Here is a 19,857-nt window from a genome sequence, read left to right as displayed (position 1 = left end):
GACTTTTCCATTAGGCACAGTGCCTAGGGCCATGGTACTTTTACAGCCCCATGAAAATGTTTGAATTTCCTTTAAAATCAGAAGAAAAAAAGGAACTTTAAGGCCAAAGAAAATGTTTTAATATAAAATATATATAATCGTCTTTATAGTAATACAGTTATGAACTGTAATTTGTATTATAATAATAATAATTATTAATGGGGAAATGGGCCTACTAAGGCAGAAGTGCGTGGGTGAGAAACTAATCAGGCAGCCCCTCTTCGCACTCCTTCTTTACTGTGATATCCCACGAATTTAAGTGTTGACCATAAACACCCAAAGTCTGGGGCAAGGCGACCATCCCTTGGAATTCCGCGTTACTATCCACTTACTTAAAGAACAGATGCGGGTGGTACCGGAGGTATTACTGCGCCTGAAAAGGGCGGTCCAGGGAGGTCAAGCTTGCTTGCACACAAAAACGGAGGGAAGGCAGCTTCCCCCCCGTTGCAGGCTAATTGACGCGGACGCGGCACTTCAGAGCATTCCAAGCCCATCGTCTCCCTGGATCCTCGGAAGAACCCGGTGCGGTACCGACCCATTCAGTCCACGAAGAATCAGAGTCCGGGAGAGCGAACGGACTTTCCGCAGTTTGCTTCGTGGTTACTGCGTCGTGGCCCACCCGAGCCACTGACCGGATTTGGGAGGACAGGGCCGAGACGTCTGTTTTCACCAGCTTCCGGGTGACCCTCGGGCGCCTGAAGTCTGAGGGGCTGCAGCATGGAGGAGGGAATGAAGCTGTAGGAAGCGGATGTGTTTCCCAACTCCTCTTCCCTGGGTGGTGTGTGAGGCGGCGTACTCACTTTCGTAACTAGTAAAGGGGCTCAATACCGCTCCCCACGTAGACTGGCCGCCGGATCTCCAGCAGCTTCAATTTCCTAGAGATGGAAAAATCTGACAGCCGCGGAGATGAACCCGCGCGGCTCAGCCCGACAGGGAGCATGCGCCGTAGCAGGCTGTCCGCCATTTCTTCTCTCTCAGACCCCGCCCCCTCGTGTCCCACCCCCTTCTGGCCTCCGCCTCCTTGCCCCGCCCCGCGCAGGCGCAGGTGCGCATTTCCCGTGGCGCTCCGCGACGCGGGTGATTTGGAGAAATGGCGGGCGCTTGGTCTTCCAGTTGTTGCAAGGGATGCTCTTCTACGAGCTGTACGTGTGGCGGTGACAAGGGCAAGTGGAGCGACTCCTCTCTGTTGGGCAGGCGACTCGCGGACGACTCGAGCCGTCACCAGCTGCTGCAGAAGTGGGCAAACATGTGGAACTCCGTGAGCGGGGACGCGTCGGTGGCCTGTGCAGGGGGGACGCGGCGCGAGGAGGCTGCGGAACCCTCCGAGGAGGAGGACAGGCCGCTGGTGTTTCTGTGCTCCGGCTGCAGGCGGCCGCTGGGCGACTCGCTGAGCTGGGTGACGAGCCAGGAGGACACCAACTGCATCCTGCTGCGCTGTCAGTTGCCTAGCCTGGGTGGGAAGTGGGGGTGGGGGTGAGGGGGAGGGGAAGAGCTTGTGTCGCACCGGGACGGCCCCGGAGGAGAAGGGGAGGGGGCTGTTTTGGGGCCGTCCAGGGTTTTTAAAAGCAGAAAAATCTTAGAAGGTCGGCGGTCCCAGGAAAAAGGGAGGAGGAGGATCACCCCTGCACCTTGGGCTCACGAATGATGGGTCCTTTTCTGGGATTCCCCCCGGCCCAGAGCTGCGATTCAATCGGCGTCTTTGTGAGCATCGCTCAGTAAAAAATGACCTAAACTGTAAGCATTTGGGATGTTGCCACTTTCTGTTACTCCCCACAGAAAATAGTAGCTGTTAATTCGTAAATAATATGTTAACGGTTTATTTAGGAAATGAAGGTTTCCATCTACCTGATTCCTGCAGGGGGATGTCAGGGTTGGTTTTTCTTATCTTATTAGTTGTGTTAGGGGATGCTTTTACTCTGAAGTGTTAGCCATAGAGTTGTCAGAACACATTACTCTCAGAATTTTTTTTTTTTAAGGAAACTTGTAATAAAAACACTAACAGTCTCTTCAAAACTAGGGAGGAAGGAGTTAATAGTAAACAAGTCAAGAAGGTGGCTTGAAATCTAGCTTCTAATACTGCTCTGCCAGTTACCTCTGTGTTTCTCCGCTATTCCCTCACATTGTTGATTTCATAGTATTTATTTAGGGGAGTGGTTCGCATGTATTTTTCTGAATGGCAGTAAAAATGGCTATTCTTTTTGGACTTGTGGTTTTCAAGGTCATGTTTATGCTCTGAATTCTATAAATATTTGGGAGAAATTCACCATGGAGATACCATTAATCCTCCCAATCTGTGTTTGTTGTTGGAGGTCTAGATTGTTTCCAGAGTTGCTGCCATTAGAAGAGTGTGTACTTGGGTTGAGATTTTTGATAGTGTAGGAGAATCTCTTTTTCTTAGTAGGCAAGAAATAATACATTTGGTGTTAAACCTTTCATTTTATTTGTACTTTCTGTTTTTACAGTCTCTCTTCTATCTTTTGCCCATGCTTTTTTTCTTTTTTTTTGTTATATATATATAAACACATTTACTTTTTCTGTTATCAGTTTTTAAATTTTAAAGACTTACCAGCTTTAGATAATTCGATTTACTCCCCCTCTTCACCACTGCTGCCGTGAAAGATGAAGAAATGAATTCTTGGGTTAATTTCTATTCCTTCCTGCCTCGGTTTGAGTTAGTTTGAATATTTTTAGTTTGTCAAGGTTTATAACACTTATTCTGTTCTGTAGCCATAGCATGGTCATTGAACCTTAATATAACTTCTGTATGAATTTTTTTTAAAGATTTTATTTATTTGACAGAGAGAGAGAGATCACAAGTAGGCAGAGAGGCAGGCAGAGAGAGGAGGAAGCAGGCTACCCACTGTGCAGAGCGCCTGATGCGGGGCTCGATCCCAGGACCCTGAGATCACGACCTGAGCTGGAGGTAGAGGCTTAACCCATTGAGCCATCCAGGTGCCCCTGAATTTGTTTTTTAACTCCAGGACTCTTATTAAACAAGGAAGCTTATTAATAGCTTTCTCATTTCTGAGTTGTTTATTTCATTATCATCAATGGACACTCTTCACCCCCACCCCAGTCCCCAAGAAAACTTCAAGTTTGAATGGTTGAAAATGTCTTTCTGTTGTCTTTATACATGAATGACAACTTGACTACATGTACAATTCTGGGGTCATGCTCTTTGCTTTTTCCAGGCAGAGAGAAGCTAGTGCAAAGGCCCTGAGGTTAGTGTGGATGTTTTAGGTGTGATGTCCCTTCTTCATTTCCCTCCATCCCCTATCCCTTCCTTTAGTGCATCCTGGACCTGGATCCTCTGGAAATGTTTACTGCTTCTGGGGTCACCTGAGACCCCATCCAAGTCATGGTCTAAATAAAAGATTTTTGTCCAGGTCCCTAAGAACTCTGCATTTAAAGCCTGGGGCTTTTAGCATCTTTCTGGGATTTTTCCCACTTTTATTATACCTTGCAGGTATTCGTGGTAGTCTGTGATTGAGGTTCTAATTGTTTCAAGTTTTACTGGCTGTTGAATTTTCCCTGCTAATTTTACTCATTTTATTAATGTCAGTGGATTTCAGGGAAGAGAAAGAAATAACTCTCATTCTGCCATCTTTTTTTCCAGAAGACCTTTGTACATTTAGTTTTGAACCACCTTTGTGTATATGTGACTCTGGGCTCTTATTTTTTCTGGTTCTCTGAGTGCTAAAGTAAAAATTGAGTTAAAGTTTCTTTAAATATTTGCAGGTATATTATAGCAAACCACGTTAATACGTTATTGTTACTTTGCTCTAGGTGTTTCCTGTAATGTTTCTGTGGATAAGGAACAGATACTATCCAAACGTAAAAATGAAAATGGTTGGTGAGTAAGGCTATTATCTGTGTGAATATATGTTTTAGAGAAAATGTTTACTTTTCAACTAAAAATCTTTAATAAAGTCATTACCAGTAAGAGTAATTGGGATATAACTTTCTTCATGGTGATCGATATAGAATCAGTCATTTTACTGTAAGAATTTTTGAGTGATGGTGGTCATTTTTAGATACTGTGATGAAAGAGTTTCTGAATTTCTAAAGTCACATTCTGACACTGTCTTCTGGGTCTTTGGGCTTAGTGCTAAAGCAAATTGAAAATAAAGTAGAAAAAGAAATTATCAGTATCATAAAATCCCAGCCAAAGGGTGCCTTAGACCAATGCTACCTACTTTTTTTAAATGTTATGTTACCCATAGAAAATGCTGGCATCACACTCACACGCGTGGACATGTGGCCAGTTGAGGTAAACAGACAAGGCTGCACGAGGCCAGAAGCAACCAGCACGGGGGCTCCAGCAGTCCGGGGCCTGTGCTGCTGCTCCAGGGGTTGAAGGGATCACCATCTTGGCGTACCTGCCACCCACTGCTACAAGCCACATCCTCAGTAAACTGAATGGAAGGCTCTGCCTGTATAATTGTTGCCCAAAGTGTGTCTTAACTGATCTGTCTTAAGTAACTTTAGGTGGTATACAAACGACTAAATGGAAATTAATAATCATGTATTTTTTTTTAGTGTGTATTTTAAAATACTCGTTTTTTCATTTTAAAGTGGTGCCGGAGTGTCCTATTCAAATTAAGTGTATTTCAATTTAAAAAATTACCCTCTTTAAGGAGAATTAAATTAATAACAGTACAGGTAGTATGTGGATGTGATGGAAACGGTGCTGCGGGGACGCAGGGGACCTCAGTCTGGAAAACCAGCCTTAAATCATTTCTCATCCTGTAGATAAAGAAAGGCCTGGCGAGATTAGAAATTTGCTAAAACCATAGGACTGTTTAGTAGAGCTAGGATGGTGCCCGTGTCTCTCCTTCCTTCTTCTTCTTCTTCTTTTTTTTTTTTTTTTAAAGATTTTACTTATTTATTTATTTGAGAGAGAGAGAGTGAGTGAGCACATGAGAGGGGAGAAGGTCAGAGGGAGAAGAAGACTCCCTGCGGAGCTGGGAGCCCAATCCAGGACTCAGTCCCAGGAATCCAGGATCATGACCCAAGCCGAAGGCAGTTGCTTAACCAACTGAGCCACCAGGTGCCCATCTCTTCTTCCTTCTTAGAAAGTGTTCTTTCTTCTTTCCTTCCAATTTTAGTCATTTTGAAGCCACTTTCACCATTTTGCCATATCCACATACCAGCTTTGCTATCATGTACTTAATATCTTTCATTACATTGACTCCAGATTTTTATTTAAATTTATTTCAAAAGGAATCTGATATATTACTGCCATATCATTTGCTTGAACTAGAAATTAACCACAGTGAAAACAAATGTTATTAAACTCTAGCGGAGATGCTACCACCAGGCTGGTTCTGAACCTAAGGTCTGGATTCTCACTGTTAAGAGATCTGCACTGTGAGATTCTTATTAAAGATTTCCTAGCCCTGGACTGAGACTTTCTTTTTATAATCGGGATTGATAGGGAAACGAAAAGAGGAGTTGACTCTTACTCTGTGAGCCGTTGTTATTTAGTCCTGTTCACTTGTGTCACTCGAAGCCATCATTTTTGCCACATAAATTTAAATTCAAGACATTCACTAGGGTCCCATATTCCGCACTTGGGGAAATACCGTATTGCCTTGGGATGCTCGTAAGTTTTTGATAGGCCTGTCTGACCGGATAGCCACCTGAGCCATTCCGCAGCTGGCCAGCAAGGGTGCTCGTGGGTTTTAGAAGTGCTGTGAAGGTAGCAGCGCCGTTTCCTGGGTTCTTTCTGTCATTCGTTAAGGTTCTTACATGCTCATTCATTTCTTCAAAAACTCATTTTCTTTGAAAAATCACCCTAGGATTTCTGGCACTGCTTTCTCAGTATTGTTCAGCGTTAAGGGTGAGTTCTGGCCAAATCCTGGCCAGTGGGGAAAGCAGAAGGACGTAGCGATAACTGTCGCTGCTTTCTCCATTGTTCCTCAGGGTCACTCTGGAGGTGTGAACGGGTTTGCGTGTGTATTCCTCAGTGCTGTTTTTTGATTTGGGTAAATCTGGGATAAGACACTGTTTTCTGTTGATCAGTGTGTTCTGTATTTTAGGTTTATTTAAGTATCCTTTTTGGTGATTACACCTGCATTATATGTTAGTTCACAATCTTGGTAATTGTATATGGCAGCCACATAAGGATTATGAGGTTCAAGATGTAGTATGGACATTTTCCTCTTCACTCTTGGTAGTATGGATAGGGTCCCTCCTGGGCTTTACTAAGAAATATAAAAAATAACTATAAATTTGAACTATTAACAATATATAATATTTTTATTTTTATTTATATTTTATTTTTTTATATATAATATTTTTAAAAATATAAAAACATATGGAGACTTAATATATGATCAGTGGCATATTATCTAGCTAATTATATCACCAGTAGGGACTTATCATTTATTGGGCATTTTGTTCTTTGTTCCATATGTAGCTGCAGTAGTTAAAAAAGTCAGTGTCTTTAGGTAAACAATGATGCAGTCTCTAATATGTTGTCTGAGTCTTGGTTGGCTCCATTTTTTGGATAACAGGAATAGCTCTGCAGTTATTACAAATGGCTTAATACCATTAGGAATTTTGAAATGATTGCCATCTTTTGTGATGTATGTTGTATTATGATCCCTAGATTTAAATCTTCAGTTATCAATATGCTATGTGTTGGGACTGTGATTTATTATAGATACTCACAGAGTGGCAAATTTGGATAGGTCAGCTTGACAGGGCATTTGGGTGACTGGATTCTAAGATTTTCAGAAGACATGAATTGACATTGGTGGGGGAGAATATATTCAAATATGCAGAGCCTGGGATGAGGAATAACTAGAATGAAGGAACAATTATGGGGAGAACTTGGATCATCAAGTGAAATATTTGTGAATTGTCTGTGTGCAACATATCTGTAGTGGATAGAAGAGTGTTAGGTCAAAGTTAAAAAAAGAAAGGTAGGGGCGCCTGGCTCAGTGGGTTAAAGCCTCTGCTTTCGGCTTAGGTCATGATCCCAGTGTCCTGGGATCAAGCCCCGCATAGGACTCTCTGCTTGGTGGGGAGCCTGCTTCCCCCTCTCTCTGCCTGCCTCTCTGCCTACTTGTGATCTCTGTCTGTCAAATAAATAAAATCTTTAAGAGAAAAAAAAAAGAGAGAGAGAGAGAAAGGTAGTTATGATCCCAGGATTCTGGGATATCGAGTCCTGCCTTAGGCTCTCTGCTCAGCTGCTCAGCGGGGAGCCTGCTTCTCCTTCTCCCTCTGCCCGCCGCTCCTCCTGCTTGTGCTCTCTATCTCTCTGTCAAATAAGTAATAAAATCTTCAAAAAAAAAAGAGAAAGGCAACCCTAACAGATACATGATGAGCACACGTCAGAGATTTATTTAACTCATTACTGGGGGAGTCGGAGCCTGGCAAAGCTGGTTTAGGGAAGGAGTCTCTCTGTAGAACCAATCTAGTTACTGTCCTGCAGGACAACAGAGCCTCAGCCTTTGAGGTTACCTTTTCTACTAGCCGAGAACATTTGTGTCTCTACCAGACTAAAATTATTTCTGATTTTACAAATTGTCAGTCTTATTAATCTCCTTTCTGTAAGTTATCATCTAACTTCGGAGAGTCTGGACCCTAATCAGTAGTAGTGAGCAACCAGTTTACCTTCCGGGAGGGCAGAGTGTGGCCCATGGGCCAGGCACTTATTTTGGAAGTATATTTTTATTGGAACATAGACGCGGTGTGGATTCAGTTATGTATTATCTGTGGCTGCTTCTGTGCTGTAATAGTAGAGGTGAGTCATTGTAACAGACACCACACAGCCTACAGACTGAAAATATTATTCCCGGGATCATTGCAGAAAGAATCTGCCTCTTTGCCCCTGAGTGTTCATGACTCTTGGTGGGCTTGTTGGACAGTACGACAATAAAAGGGCATGTGGAATCCTTGTCTTATTTTTAATTTTTAGATAATTTTTCTTAATACCAGATAGAGGTGTTTACATTCTAGAAAAACACCGCATCTGTATAGTCCCTTGTCACTTTCCTGCGTGTCCGCTGTCACTAGGTGCTGCAGGCAGTGTAGCCTGGAGGTGACTGTCTACATTTTTAATATAAATATTTTACTGTTATTTTTTTCCTTCTTTATACATTACATATGACCTAGTAGGGTTGGAATAACATATTTTAGCAACTTAAATATTAAGCGTTTATGGGTTTTAACAATGGATTTTTGCGATAACGAGTTGCCCCTTCCCTGGCTGAAGCAATGGCCCTTCCTCCGTGCAGCATTCTGGAGGCCCTGTCCTGCACGGGGTGCTCGCTCAGGCTTGGCTACGTGTACAGGTGCACACCCAAGAGCCTAGACTACAAGAGAGACTTGTTTTGCCTCAGTGTTGAAGCCATTGAAAGGTAAGTGTACTGAATAAATGAATTACCTGGTAACTGATTTCTTGGAAAGTTGTTTGCAGAAAAATTGGTATGAAAACATCAGAACTAAATCAACACAGTTTGGTTAAAATATATTTTCAAGTAATAATTTCTGACAGTAGAGCCAGTGATTTTTTGTTTGTTTTGACCTGATGTATTTGGTATTGGAAAATCAGACAAAAGGTGTAAGGAGAAAGCACTGTGAGTATGTTTTTTTTTTTTTTTTTTTTTTTTTTTTTTTTTTTTCAGAATAAAAATAGGTTCAGTTTTCCCTAAAAATTGATTTAATTGAAGAGGATTTTTTAAGCAGTTGTGCAGATCAGTATGTGTCATCCGTTTTATTCCAACCCCCCTCTCCCAAGTTTCTAGCCGTCTAGAATATGAAGGATTTGGAATTTCAAAACTGGTTAGGAAGGAAGTCCCTTTGGTGTTCTGGAAAAGCAGAAATACAAAGTCCAATAAAATCTTTTTTAAAGATTTTATTTATTTTCTTGCATCTAGTAAGGAATCACCTGTTTTTTTTCTGAGGCATGCAAGGAAGTGCCTTCATTCTCTAAGATTTCTATAAAAAGTAAACATTTGGAAACAAGGCAGATAGGAGGCTGATGACAGATGTCAGTTAAAGAGTTTTCAGATAGCTTTTATTTATTAATTTTTAATTTTTATTTATTTATTTTTAAAAGATTTTATATATCGGAGAGAGAAAGAATGCATGAACAGGGGGTAGGGACAGAGGGAGAGGGAGAAGCAGGCTCCCCACTGAGCCTGACATGGAGCTCAGTCCCAGGACCCTGGGATCATGACCTGAGCCAAAGGCAGACATATAACTGACTGAGCTACCCAGGCACCCAAGAGTTTCAGGCATCTTAGTGGCCTTCTAATTCACGAGCCTTTTTAAATAGGAAACATAAAATTAAGTCATTCATTTGACCCCAATGTATTTTCACTTATCCTGCAAAAGATGTAACCCTCAAGCCTTTAAAGATGCCTGAAAACCTTATACCTCAGGAAAGAAGAATAGTTTAAGAAGAATAGAATTTTTTTTTTAAGATTTTATTTATTTATCTGACAGAGAGACATAGAGAGAGAGGGAACACAAGCAGGGGGAGTGGGAGTGGGAGAAGCAGGTTCCTCACTGAGCGAGGAGCCTAATGCAGGACTCAATCCCAGGACCCCGGGATTATGACCTGAGCTGAAGGCAGACGCTCAACGACTGAGCCATGCAGGCACCCCAAGATGAAAAGAATTTTAATGCCAAGGAACCTGGTTGGTTTTAGAAGTGTTTATTTACAGTTTTGGGGTTTTTTTTAAAGACTTTATTTTTAAGTAATTTCTACACCCAGTGTTAGCTCCAATGCATGACCCCAGGATTGAGAGTCGCATGCTCTGCGGACTGAGCCAGCCGGGCGCCCCTGTTTACAGTTCTGTAAATTACTCCACGCCATTTCATTTCCCACCTCATGGCATTCTTCTTTCCTAAACAGGATGTTAACTGCCTTCTGCCATTTTACCTCCCATGCCATTTTTCAGAAATATAATCACTAAGGCTTCCAAGGGAAGCTTGTTCTTATTTGACGAAAGAAGTGACCTGCTGAAATGGCTGTGTGTGATGAAAGACTTTGGAAGAAATGCACATTCATCAGGCTTTCTTCGGAGAAGCACTAGCACCTTCTTGTTTCCTGTTTAGACTTACTGGGTAACCAACACTGAGCCTGTTTTCCTCGTTTCCAGGCCAACACTTCTCTTCTCTCATATTTTCTACACCACGGCATCTCCTAACCCCGGAGAGCTGAGCAAAACATAACTTGGGGATATCTGTTGAAGTTGGCAAATCCAAGTAGCCAAGAATTGACTCCGTATGTTATTTACTGAAAGTCAAATTTGAAAGTACCCATGTTCCCAAAAACATATAGAAAGCAAAAAAGCAGTGGCTTCTTCAGAATCTTTTAAAACTTTTTAATTATAGAATTTTGAACTATGAGGGGTGCCTTGGGTGACTCAGTAGGTTAAAGCCTCTGCCTTCGGCTCAGGTCATGATCCCAGGGTCCCGGGATCAAGCCCCACATCAGGCTCCCTGCTCTGCGGGGAGCCTGTTTCCTCCTGTCTCTCTGCCTGCCTCTCTGCCTACTTGTGATCTCTGTCCGTCAAATAAATAAATAAAATCTTTAAAAAAAAAAAAAGGAATTTTGAACTATGAGTGTCAGTGTTTTGCTACTCGGTTAAACTAAAGACCAAGTTTGTTCTAGGAATGAAATACTTAGAATTTTGGACAATATATAGCAATATCTGGACCAGGGTATTCTAGAGAAAAACTTGATTTTAGGTGGTACAACTTCCTGTGTAAGTTAGTAGTAGCAAAAACGTTATTTTGTGTTCATTTGGTACCAATATATAGTGTAAGATAGAGTTGATGTTATTAACTAACATGAATTTCATATTTGCTGCTTTTTCATATTTTAACTTTGTACTGTGCTATACCACAGTTATATTTTAGGGTCCTCGGAAAAGCAAATCGTGTCAGAAGATAAAGAACTTTTTAATCTCGAAAGCAGAGTTGAAATAGAAAAGTCTCTAAAGCAGGTAATTCTGTTCTGTACTTTTTATATCTTTGTATGAACAACTTCCTATTAGTGAGCAAGTGCTCCTGCGCAGACAACCCTCAGAATGGCGTCTGGTTTGGTCTCAGTACTTTCCTGGTAAGAGAGCACCTGTTTTATTTTAGGGGTTAATAAAGTTGATTTTGGGGATTAGCCAAACTACGGCTTATGCTAAAGCTTTATCAAAAAAATTATAAGACATCTCATGTCTCAGTCAAAACCATTTTTGTCCAGAAACTAGTAAACTATATTTCATTTGATTCAGTTCTTCTGGTCTAAACAACCTGCAAGTGTTTTTGAATGTTAACATCTTCCCATGGCAGATAGGCAGGGTACCGAGGAGTGGATAGAAGCTCTAGGTGGAGGTTGAGAACGATGCCTTATTTACATAAAATTCAGTGATGCCTCTAAACGCTTTCACGTGTAATGCATAACTTTTTTTGTGTGTTGTTAACTTATTTTTCTTTTGTTTATTTTGAGTTTATTTCTGAGTATAGTTGGCACACAATATTACATTAGTTTCAGGTGTACAACTTAAGTGTTTTGACAAGTTGATACATTATGCTCTGTTCACCACAAGTATAGCTACTGTCTGTCCTATTACCTCACTATTACAATATCATTGACTGTATTCCTTATACTCTTTTACTCCCGTGGCTTACTCGTTCCATAACTAGAGGCCTTCACCCATTTTGCCCAACACCTCCCCCGCCCCCGGCAACCGTCAGTTTATTCTCTGTACTTACAAGTCTAATTCTGCTCTTTGTTTGTTTATTCATATTTTTAGATTCCACTTATGAGTGGAATCAATAATATTTGTCTTTTTCAGCCTGACTTATTTCACTTAGCCTGATAGCCTGTAGATCCATCCGTGTTGTCTCAAATGGCATGATCTCAGCCTTTCTTTCTTTTTTTTTTTTAAATATTTTATTTGTTTATTTGACAGAGATCACAAGTAGGCAGAGAGGGAGACAGAAAGAGAGGGGGAAGCAGGCTCCCCGCTGAGCAGAGAGCCTGATGCAGGGCTCGATCCCAGGACCTGAGATCATGACCTGAGCTGAAGGCAGAGGCTTTAACCCACTGAGCCACCCAGGCGCCCCGATCTCAGCCTTTCTTATGGCAGTATAATACTCCACTATAAATTCATATATGTGTGTGTATGTATATATATGTGTATATAAATGCATAACTTTTCATAAATTTTGTTAATGATGCATATTTAATCATTTAATCAGGTAAGATTTTAATCATAATCTATGTGTATCTGAAAATATTTTTTTAATTCAACAGATGGAAGATGTTTTGAAAGCCTTACAAACGAAGCTATGGGAGGTTGAATCAAAATTGTCCTTTACCAGTTGCAAAAGCTGAAATCTTCCAAGCGCCCCCACTCTGGACTCCCTGCCGATGGACACTTCTTTCATATGTAGCAGTTCTGGTCGTCATTTGATTTCACCTAGAACGGAAGGAATTCTGAATGGCTGTATGTATATTCTCTTGTATTGATCAAGTGAGAAGAATTGTAGAACTACTTTACAATATAGTAAATGGTAAAGAGATGGTTGTTTCCTGAAGTTGAAATTTAAAGCCATTTTATGATACTTGCTGAAACTGGAATTTAGTAGCTTTTGTTTTGATAAGAAACTGCCATGATCTTCTGAACTCTTTTCTCTGTACTGAATTCATTATTCATTTCCTTTAAAAAAATTTTCATTCACCTTTAATACTTTGGGAAATATTTAATATTGAATGGCAAGAAAATCTTAGGCGTTTGACTATGTTATTGACTCTGAAAATGGATGCATAAAGGTCTCTGAAGAAACTGGTCAGTCGAATCACTTGTCAGAACTGTTTGAAAACTTGCACAGGAGCCGAACAGCATATAGTCTCATGGTAGTAGAATTCCTCTGGGTCTTTTTGTTTCCTACTATATGCCCCATAAACTCTGGAATAGAATTTGCCAAAGAGACCAGTAGTCATTCTCTGAGGGCGGGGTTCTGGGGATTTTTCAGTATTCTGTAATATGAGACTTAGAGTAAGCCTGTGCTATCTTTAAAATCAGGAGGAAACTAAAGATGAAAACAAAGTATTTTAAGATTGATTGCAACAAAACTGAGTTGTGGTATTTAATTGAATTCAGAAAGCCTGACGCCATGAAAGTCTGCTTAGGAATGTACAGGTAACCCCAGATTTCTCCAGGCGCCTTTCTGGTTTTGGGTCCAGATGAGGCCGCACAACATTAGTACTCAGTATGGATGGGTAATTCAACTCAGTTTCTGCTCAGGAGTTCCGTAATTATTTCTGAGAATACTTAAAGGTATCCCAACAAAAGGATTGACTGACTCATTTACAGTTACTATTTTTGATAGGTTGGCAGTAAGCCCTGGTAATTAGAGATTAGTGAGCCTCCTTGGTCTCCTTTCACGCAGACTTGCGACCAGGTAGAATATGGTGGCGAGACAGCACATACTTGTCCCTGCTGGCAACAACACAGTCGTCTTGCCTCGGTCAGCTTGAGGCAGTTCCCAGTGTCTGTCCCCTCAGGTGCTTCAGGGCAGCTTGCACGCGGGTTCATTCGGAGCAGATGGGCGAGTGCGGCCACAGCAGGAATTCCTCTGACTTCCTGGTTGTGCGGCAGCAGCAGGCCCGCAGTCACGTTCAGGGCTGTTCCAAAGACAGGTGGTTTGGCTCCCTAATTCCTTTACTCTGCTCCTACTGGGGCAGGATTTCTAGTCAATCCACGCATCTTGAAAACTACTCATTTCACCAGTGAAAAATCATTTCTCAGACCCACAGTGCTGACTGAGCGTCTGTTGTGGATCAGGAGACGAGCCCAGCTCAGGTGCTCTGGTCTGCCTCTGGTGCGGGCTTGGATTAGCCATCCCCACAGTTGCCTTTCCTGTCAGGCTGTCCTTCAGGTGAAGCTAACGGAACACTCCTGGGTGCAGATGGAAAGCACACGCTTGTATCACGTGCTCTGCGCTGAAGCCCCCCGGCAGGAGATCCCAGGAGACAGTTGCGTTCCATAAGGCAGAGTCTGCATCTTTGTCCTCTGCCCGTGATGTCACTGAGGGATGTTCTTGCTCCTGCCAGAGAGCTGCTCAGGTTCCCGGACTGCTCACCTCGAGGCCTCCGGGTGGGAATACTTTGTCTCCCCTGCGTGCCGCTCTGTGACACCTGCAGGAGGAGGGGTTCCCCCCCCCCGCCATTCCGGGCCAGCCTCTCCTGTTTCCCCCAAGGCTGGGAAGCCTGGCTTTCCTGGCTTTTGCCTGAGGTCTCAGAATGCTGCTGTAAAAACGCATCCTATGTATCCACATCCTGTCACCTACAAGACTTGAGGCAATGGGTTCTTGTTTCTGTTCCTTGTAACTGAAAAACAATGTGCTCTCTTTGCTGCTTGCCGAGTTCTGATGAAGCACGGCTTGTGGGCAGGAATGCAGGTGCTGAAGCAAGACATGGACATTCCAGCCCAAACTGCATAAGACTCAAACAGTCTTCAGGCAGATCTACCCAGAATTTGTCCTGTCAGCCATCCCCATAGAGGGGCACTCCCCTGTTCTTTAGGGAGAAGCTCTGGAAGCTGATACCAGGACCTATTACATGGCCTTTCTAGATCCTTCTAACCACATCTGCATAGAACATTATAGTTTCATCCAAGCGTGGGTTCTGTCCTCAGCAAATGCTCTCATCGTGTTTGTAAATTTCCAAGCTAGAGAGCCCACTGTGGTCATTGCTCTGTGTAGCACCCGCGCCGGGGTGGAATGCGCCCTGTCTGGATGGTTCTAGTCAAGCTCTGGACATTTAAAATGGGCAGAATCAGGAGAATGCTTCCTTGCAGAATTGGGTCTAGGCATTTAGTGGGAAATTCTTGAACAAAGAAGCTATGATCGAGACCCCTCAGCTTGTGTTTGAGGGATGGTCTCACAGGTAGCAGAAATCCTGGGTCAGGATCCCAGTCGAACTGCTTTCTTCAGCCATGTGACCTTGAGCAAATTATTTAATCGTTTTGAGCCTTTGTTTCCTCGTCTATAAAATGAGGCTATAATAACCTTCCCCTGAATCACAGATTATCAAATTCGGTCATGCTTATGAGAGTGCTTTGAAAACAGTAAAGCATCACAAAAATGAAATGATGGTGATTTATAGCCTTGTTTAGAATAGAGTTGATCTGATTCCTTCCTACCTAGTATCCCCATTCTATATCCCCTTCTATATTCTAGAAGTATAAAGGGAGAAATCCGAGACACCATAATAAAAATATATATATATTACCACTTACTTCTTTCTCCAATTACAAATACAACATATGAACATTGCAGAAATTTTGAAAAATAGAGGAATGGCACAAAGAAGAAAATAAAGCACATAATCTCACAACTAAAAGAATTATGATTCACTTTTTGGGGTGTATCTTTGTAATCATTTTTATATGCAAATTTAGAACCATACCAAACATACTGTTTTCACTTAAACTACTTCATAACTATGTTTCTGCATTATTAAATACCTGATTTTTAGTGAACACCTATTTTTAAGGAAACATTTATTTTAAAACCTGTTCAAGTGCAGTCATATTGTATGAAATTCACACTTTCAGTGGCTTAACAACTGAGTTTACTTGTCAAATAAGAGGGAAGGTGTGAGCGAAATCTTAAATCAGTTACCTCCGTCTGGCTCCAGGGCGTGCAGGATCTGAGAGCCAGCTGTTAAATTGTCAGGAATTCTGTGAGTTGGTTGTTAAATTGTTGGTAGCTTTGTGTTGGCCGTGGCTTGGGAGTGTTTCTACCAGAAAAATCAGCACATGCTAAAGAACCCAAATGTCCCCTTCACCCTGCCACCAGCTGGTTTCCCAGGACATTCTTGTGTATTTTGAATCTCCCTCCATACTGTTTGTTTTGAAGTTTAAGGGAAGGAAAACGAATTCTCCTTTTGTCACCCAGAAGATTCCATCCTAACGTCTTTTCATTTAATAAATCTAAAATGAAACACTGTGTCTTAAGATTTTAGTGATTACAGCCACATTCTTCACCGCCTGGAGAAAAAGCAGAGGTACCTGAAAGCTAATGACTTAAAATTTTGTATAAATAGTCCATGTTATGTATATATATGTCTGTATACCTCTTTACGTTCTTCCTGAATAAATGGGTGGGCGGTTGCATGCCCGTGAAGCAGCAGAGACAGCGCATTTGCAATTGCTTTGAACTGAGGGAAGATCATTTAGTCTTTGATCTAACCCAGACTTGTTTTGGGTACTGATCACTAATTTTGTTTAATAAGAGCTGAGTTCCATCTATCTGGCAGGGGTTTATCTAGGCAGGTGATCACAGCGGCAGGCAGTCAAGGTCAACCTTTGTAATTGTAGTCTCTTCAGAACGTGTACACTTGTCTAAATTCTTGTGATAATTAGACGGCAACGGGAAGGGCGGGGTCAGAGGGGTGACGTCCCACCTGTGATTTGAACTAGAACTGGCCTCATTTCGTTCAAGTTAGCTCCGACTGACGTCTGCTAGCTGGACAACATTAAATTAAGACTAACTTTGTCCCCCCTAAACAATTACCACCATGGTTTCAGACGTCCTCCATTGGACTTTAAGGCAGAGAGGGGGACAAGGTGCCCTCAGGGGCCCTTTCAGCCTCCTAGCTCATGGGAGCTGAAAAAGGAAATGAGAGAGTTCTAAGGGGGGGCAGTGAGAATCCCTGAGCCGACTTCGCAAGCTTGCATTCTCTCCCCTACGCACGTCGTCACATTCACGTGTCTCCTGCTGACCGCTGGGACTCCCACTCCCACTTACCAGGAGCTGTGGGGCTTAGAATCCTGGAGGCTTCCCCAGAGCAACAGGAATTCTGGAACAATTGGGCGCATGTCTGGTTGAGTAACATTTCTCAAACCAAACGTGAGAGAAGGTCCCCATTTTGAAGAGAAACATTCTGAAGCCTGCAGAGGCTCTTCCCTGAAGGGGACAGACAGCTGCTTTTCCCCACTTGCTGCTTCCCGGAGGTGGGGGGGGGGGGGGCTATGATGTCTGCTCCTTGGTAACCAGCACGCAAAGGATTGTTTCCTATGTACCAAGCACTGTGCTGGAAGCTGGGAGCTCACCTGCTTCTCACAAAAGCCTCTTTCATAGGAATCCTTCCTCCCATTTTACAGGTGTGGAAACTGAGGCTCAGAGAAGTTAAGTCCCAGCCCGAATTCCCAGGGCTTGGCAGTGCGTTGCTGCCTCCTCGCTGTGGCCGGAGCTGCAGCGAGATGCCTCCTTGGCTCTTAGCAGTGAAATACCCAAGGGGAGGTGAATCACTTCCCGGAGTCTTAGCAGCCTTAGCCCCTAAAGGGCTTAGAAGTCAGGAAGGTCTCCCTTTTCTATAAAATGAAGCTAACTGAACCCTTGTGCGGTGACGTCCCTGCACATTCTTGGTCTCTACCCTCAGATTCCCCGGCTGCCCTGGGGCAAGCCCTCCCTCTCCCGCTGTCTCGTTGCTCTGATCTCCCTCCCACCACCTCCTTTGTGTCATTTCTCTGCTTTATTGCACTTACCCTCCGCCCCTGACATCAGATTTTACATTTGTCCGTTCATCGTCTGTCTGTTGCACCGTCATGCCCACAGTCCTGTGGCCTCTGCCGGAAGGGATGCGGCCGCTCGGCAGGTGCTCTGAGCACCCAGTGGGGCGTCTATCGCTGCATCACTTACCGGCTTCCTCACGCCTCCAGCCACTGTCCAGCCTGCGGACTCCGCTCTGGCCCTGCAAGCGCGCTCGGGTGTCTGTTTGGAGGCAAGCAGCCTCCCTTGGCTCAGCCAGCTCTCGGAACCGCCATCCTACCCCTAACCGTGCAGGCTCGCAACAAGCCTCTTGGTCGCCCATGGCAAACCTTTTGCCAAAACCCCTCTCTTGAGGGCTGCCAGTCAATGTTCCCACCAAGTGTTCCTGTTGGTCTGAAATCCCCCCCACCTTGGGGCGCCTGGGTGGTTCGGGTGGTTAAGGGTCTGCCTTGGGCTCAGGTCAGGATCTCCAGGCCTCGGGATTGAGCCCCTCATCAGGCTCCCAGCTCAGCGGGGAGTCCGCTTCCCTCTCCCTCTGCCTCCCCCTGCTGTGCTCTCTCTCAAATGAACAAATAAAATCTTAAAAAAAAAAATCACGCTCCCCTTTAGAATTCTCTTTTCAGTTGTCCGTGTCTCTTAGCAGCGTGGGATGAAACAAAGCTGAAACGCCACGGGGCTGGGGACCTGCTGTGCAATAGGCCAGGGAAGTTGCGGCACAGCCAAGGGGGTCCTGTGGCCAACGTTGCCAATCTCTGCCGCTCATCGTTGACGGGGTATGGAGACTTCGCTATGACTTTGCTTCTGTGCACGTTTGCAAGTTTTTGTGAAACCCAAACACCAGAGTGCTCTCACGCTCCAGCTTCAGGGGCATCTGAGCCTCGGATGGCTTCCAGGCTCTATCTCCCATCTTTCTTACCTGGGACTCTGAGTTTTTGCCAGTCAGAACACTCTTGTGTCTCACATATGCCATTTAAAAAATATATACAGTTTTGGGTTGCCTGGACGGCTCCGTTGGTTGGGCGTCTGACTTCAGCTCAGGTCATGATCTTGGGGTTCTGGGATCGAGTCCCGTGTCCAGCTCCCTGCTCAGCGGGGAGTCTGCTTCTCCCTCTGCCTCTCTCCCCACCCCGCTAATGATGCTCTCTCTCTCTCTCTCAGATAAAATATTAAAACACACACACGCAGTTTTTACTTGTCCTTCAAGGTCCTGCTGGGACGTTACTTCCTCCAGGAAGCCCTTGTTGATTTCTTTCAGAAGTAATTTCTCCCACGTCATCATTCCTAAATTACTTAAGGATGTTTTTCTTGGCCTTCTTTGATTTCAACTAGAGTTATGTGGGAAACTTTCCTGCAAGACTTTTTTTTTTTTTTTTTACCCAGAGGCCCAGCACATTGTCAGGCCTTGTATGCTGAAAGTAATGAATACTTACCTGTTAAATGTAGAGAGAATTTTCATCCCCTCTCTACTTTGTACAGTTGTGATGGTAAGTTGAAAAAAATCTGAAAAGAAAAAACAACTAAGCTGAGAAAAGTGTTTATGCTGAAGCATTCTAAATCGTTTTCAATATTTCAGAACTGACATATAAGAATAAAAAGAAACTGGCCACCTGGGTGGCTCAGTCCGCCGTTAAGCATGTGCCTTCCAATGGGGCCCCGATCCGGGGATCCTGGAATCCAGCCTTGCGGTGGGCTCTGTGCTCAGTGGGGAGTTTGCTTCTCTCTCTCCCTCTGCCCCTCCCCCTGCTTGTGCTCTTGCTTTCTCCCTCTCAAATAAATAAAATCTCTAAAAAAAAGAAAAAAGAGTAAAAAGAAACTATGCCAAAATGCAGTGCTGGTGTGGGGTTGGAACTCCCTGTTAACCACATAAATAGAAATTCAAGGGGAAATTAGCAAATTGAACTCATTTACATGTGTAATTACCCACCTGTGATCATTCTCCTGCCTTACCTATTCCCTCTTTCTCCTCCCACATCAAAGTTAAAAATACTTTGTATCAAACATTTTCTTCCTAACCTAATACAATGAATTCCTGGAACCGTGTCTGTGCGAAGGCCGCCCTGCTCCTGAAACAAAACTTGGGACCCGCGGTGCCCCCCTCCACCCCGCCCCGGGGTGCAAGCTGTGCGGGTGGGGAGTCCCGCTCGTACACAAGCCGCCTTCAAAGGCGCGGCTCCTGAGAGAAGACTCGGACGTCGGTGGCACTGGAAACATCCTGCCGGGGACGTTCGGTGATCGGGAAAGCCGGGAAAGAAAACCTTGGCTTTTAATCCCGTGAACATCCAACAGGCACGGTCCTAG

The 19,857-nt window shown here is 43.6% G+C and overlaps 1 protein-coding gene across 2 annotated transcripts; it reads left to right on the top strand.

Annotated features, from left to right (window-relative positions):
- The first annotated feature begins 1,127 nt into the window (after nucleotides 1-1,127).
- On the top strand, nucleotides 1,128-16,173 carry MIS18A (MIS18 kinetochore protein A). 2 transcript variants are annotated; one of them, XM_046001397.1, is made up of 5 exons: nucleotides 1,128-1,475; nucleotides 3,826-3,892; nucleotides 8,286-8,408; nucleotides 10,910-11,006; nucleotides 12,314-16,173. In XM_046001397.1, the coding sequence occupies exons 1-5, from the start codon at nucleotides 1,130-1,132 to the stop codon at nucleotides 12,392-12,394; spliced, it is 714 nt and encodes a 237-aa protein (XP_045857353.1). In that variant the 5' UTR covers nucleotides 1,128-1,129; the 3' UTR covers nucleotides 12,395-16,173. The 2 variants fall into 2 exon arrangements, with proteins under 2 accessions (XP_045857353.1, XP_045857354.1); XM_046001398.1 differs by lacking the exon at nucleotides 8,286-8,408.
- The last annotated feature ends 3,684 nt before the right edge of the window (nucleotides 16,174-19,857 follow it).

Source organism: Meles meles, chromosome 4 (genome assembly GCF_922984935.1).
Source record: "Meles meles chromosome 4, mMelMel3.1 paternal haplotype, whole genome shotgun sequence".
Taxonomy (NCBI): Eukaryota; Metazoa; Chordata; class Mammalia; order Carnivora; family Mustelidae; genus Meles; species Meles meles.
The sequence above is the reverse complement of the archived record's forward strand: the minus strand, read 5'-3'. Positions and strand labels throughout refer to the sequence as shown.

Bases quoted from the DNA above. Each gene is read 5' to 3' on its own strand.
- MIS18A (XM_046001397.1), top strand. From the start codon at position 1,130: ATGGCGGGCGCTTGGTCTTCCAGTTGTTGCAAGGGATGCTCTTCTACG. The intron at 1,476-3,825 runs GTCAGTTGCCTA...ACTTTGCTCTAG, and splicing joins CAACTGCATCCTGCTGCGCT to GTGTTTCCTGTAATGTTTCT. The intron at 3,893-8,285 runs GTGAGTAAGGCT...TCCTCCGTGCAG, and splicing joins CGTAAAAATGAAAATGGTTG to CATTCTGGAGGCCCTGTCCT.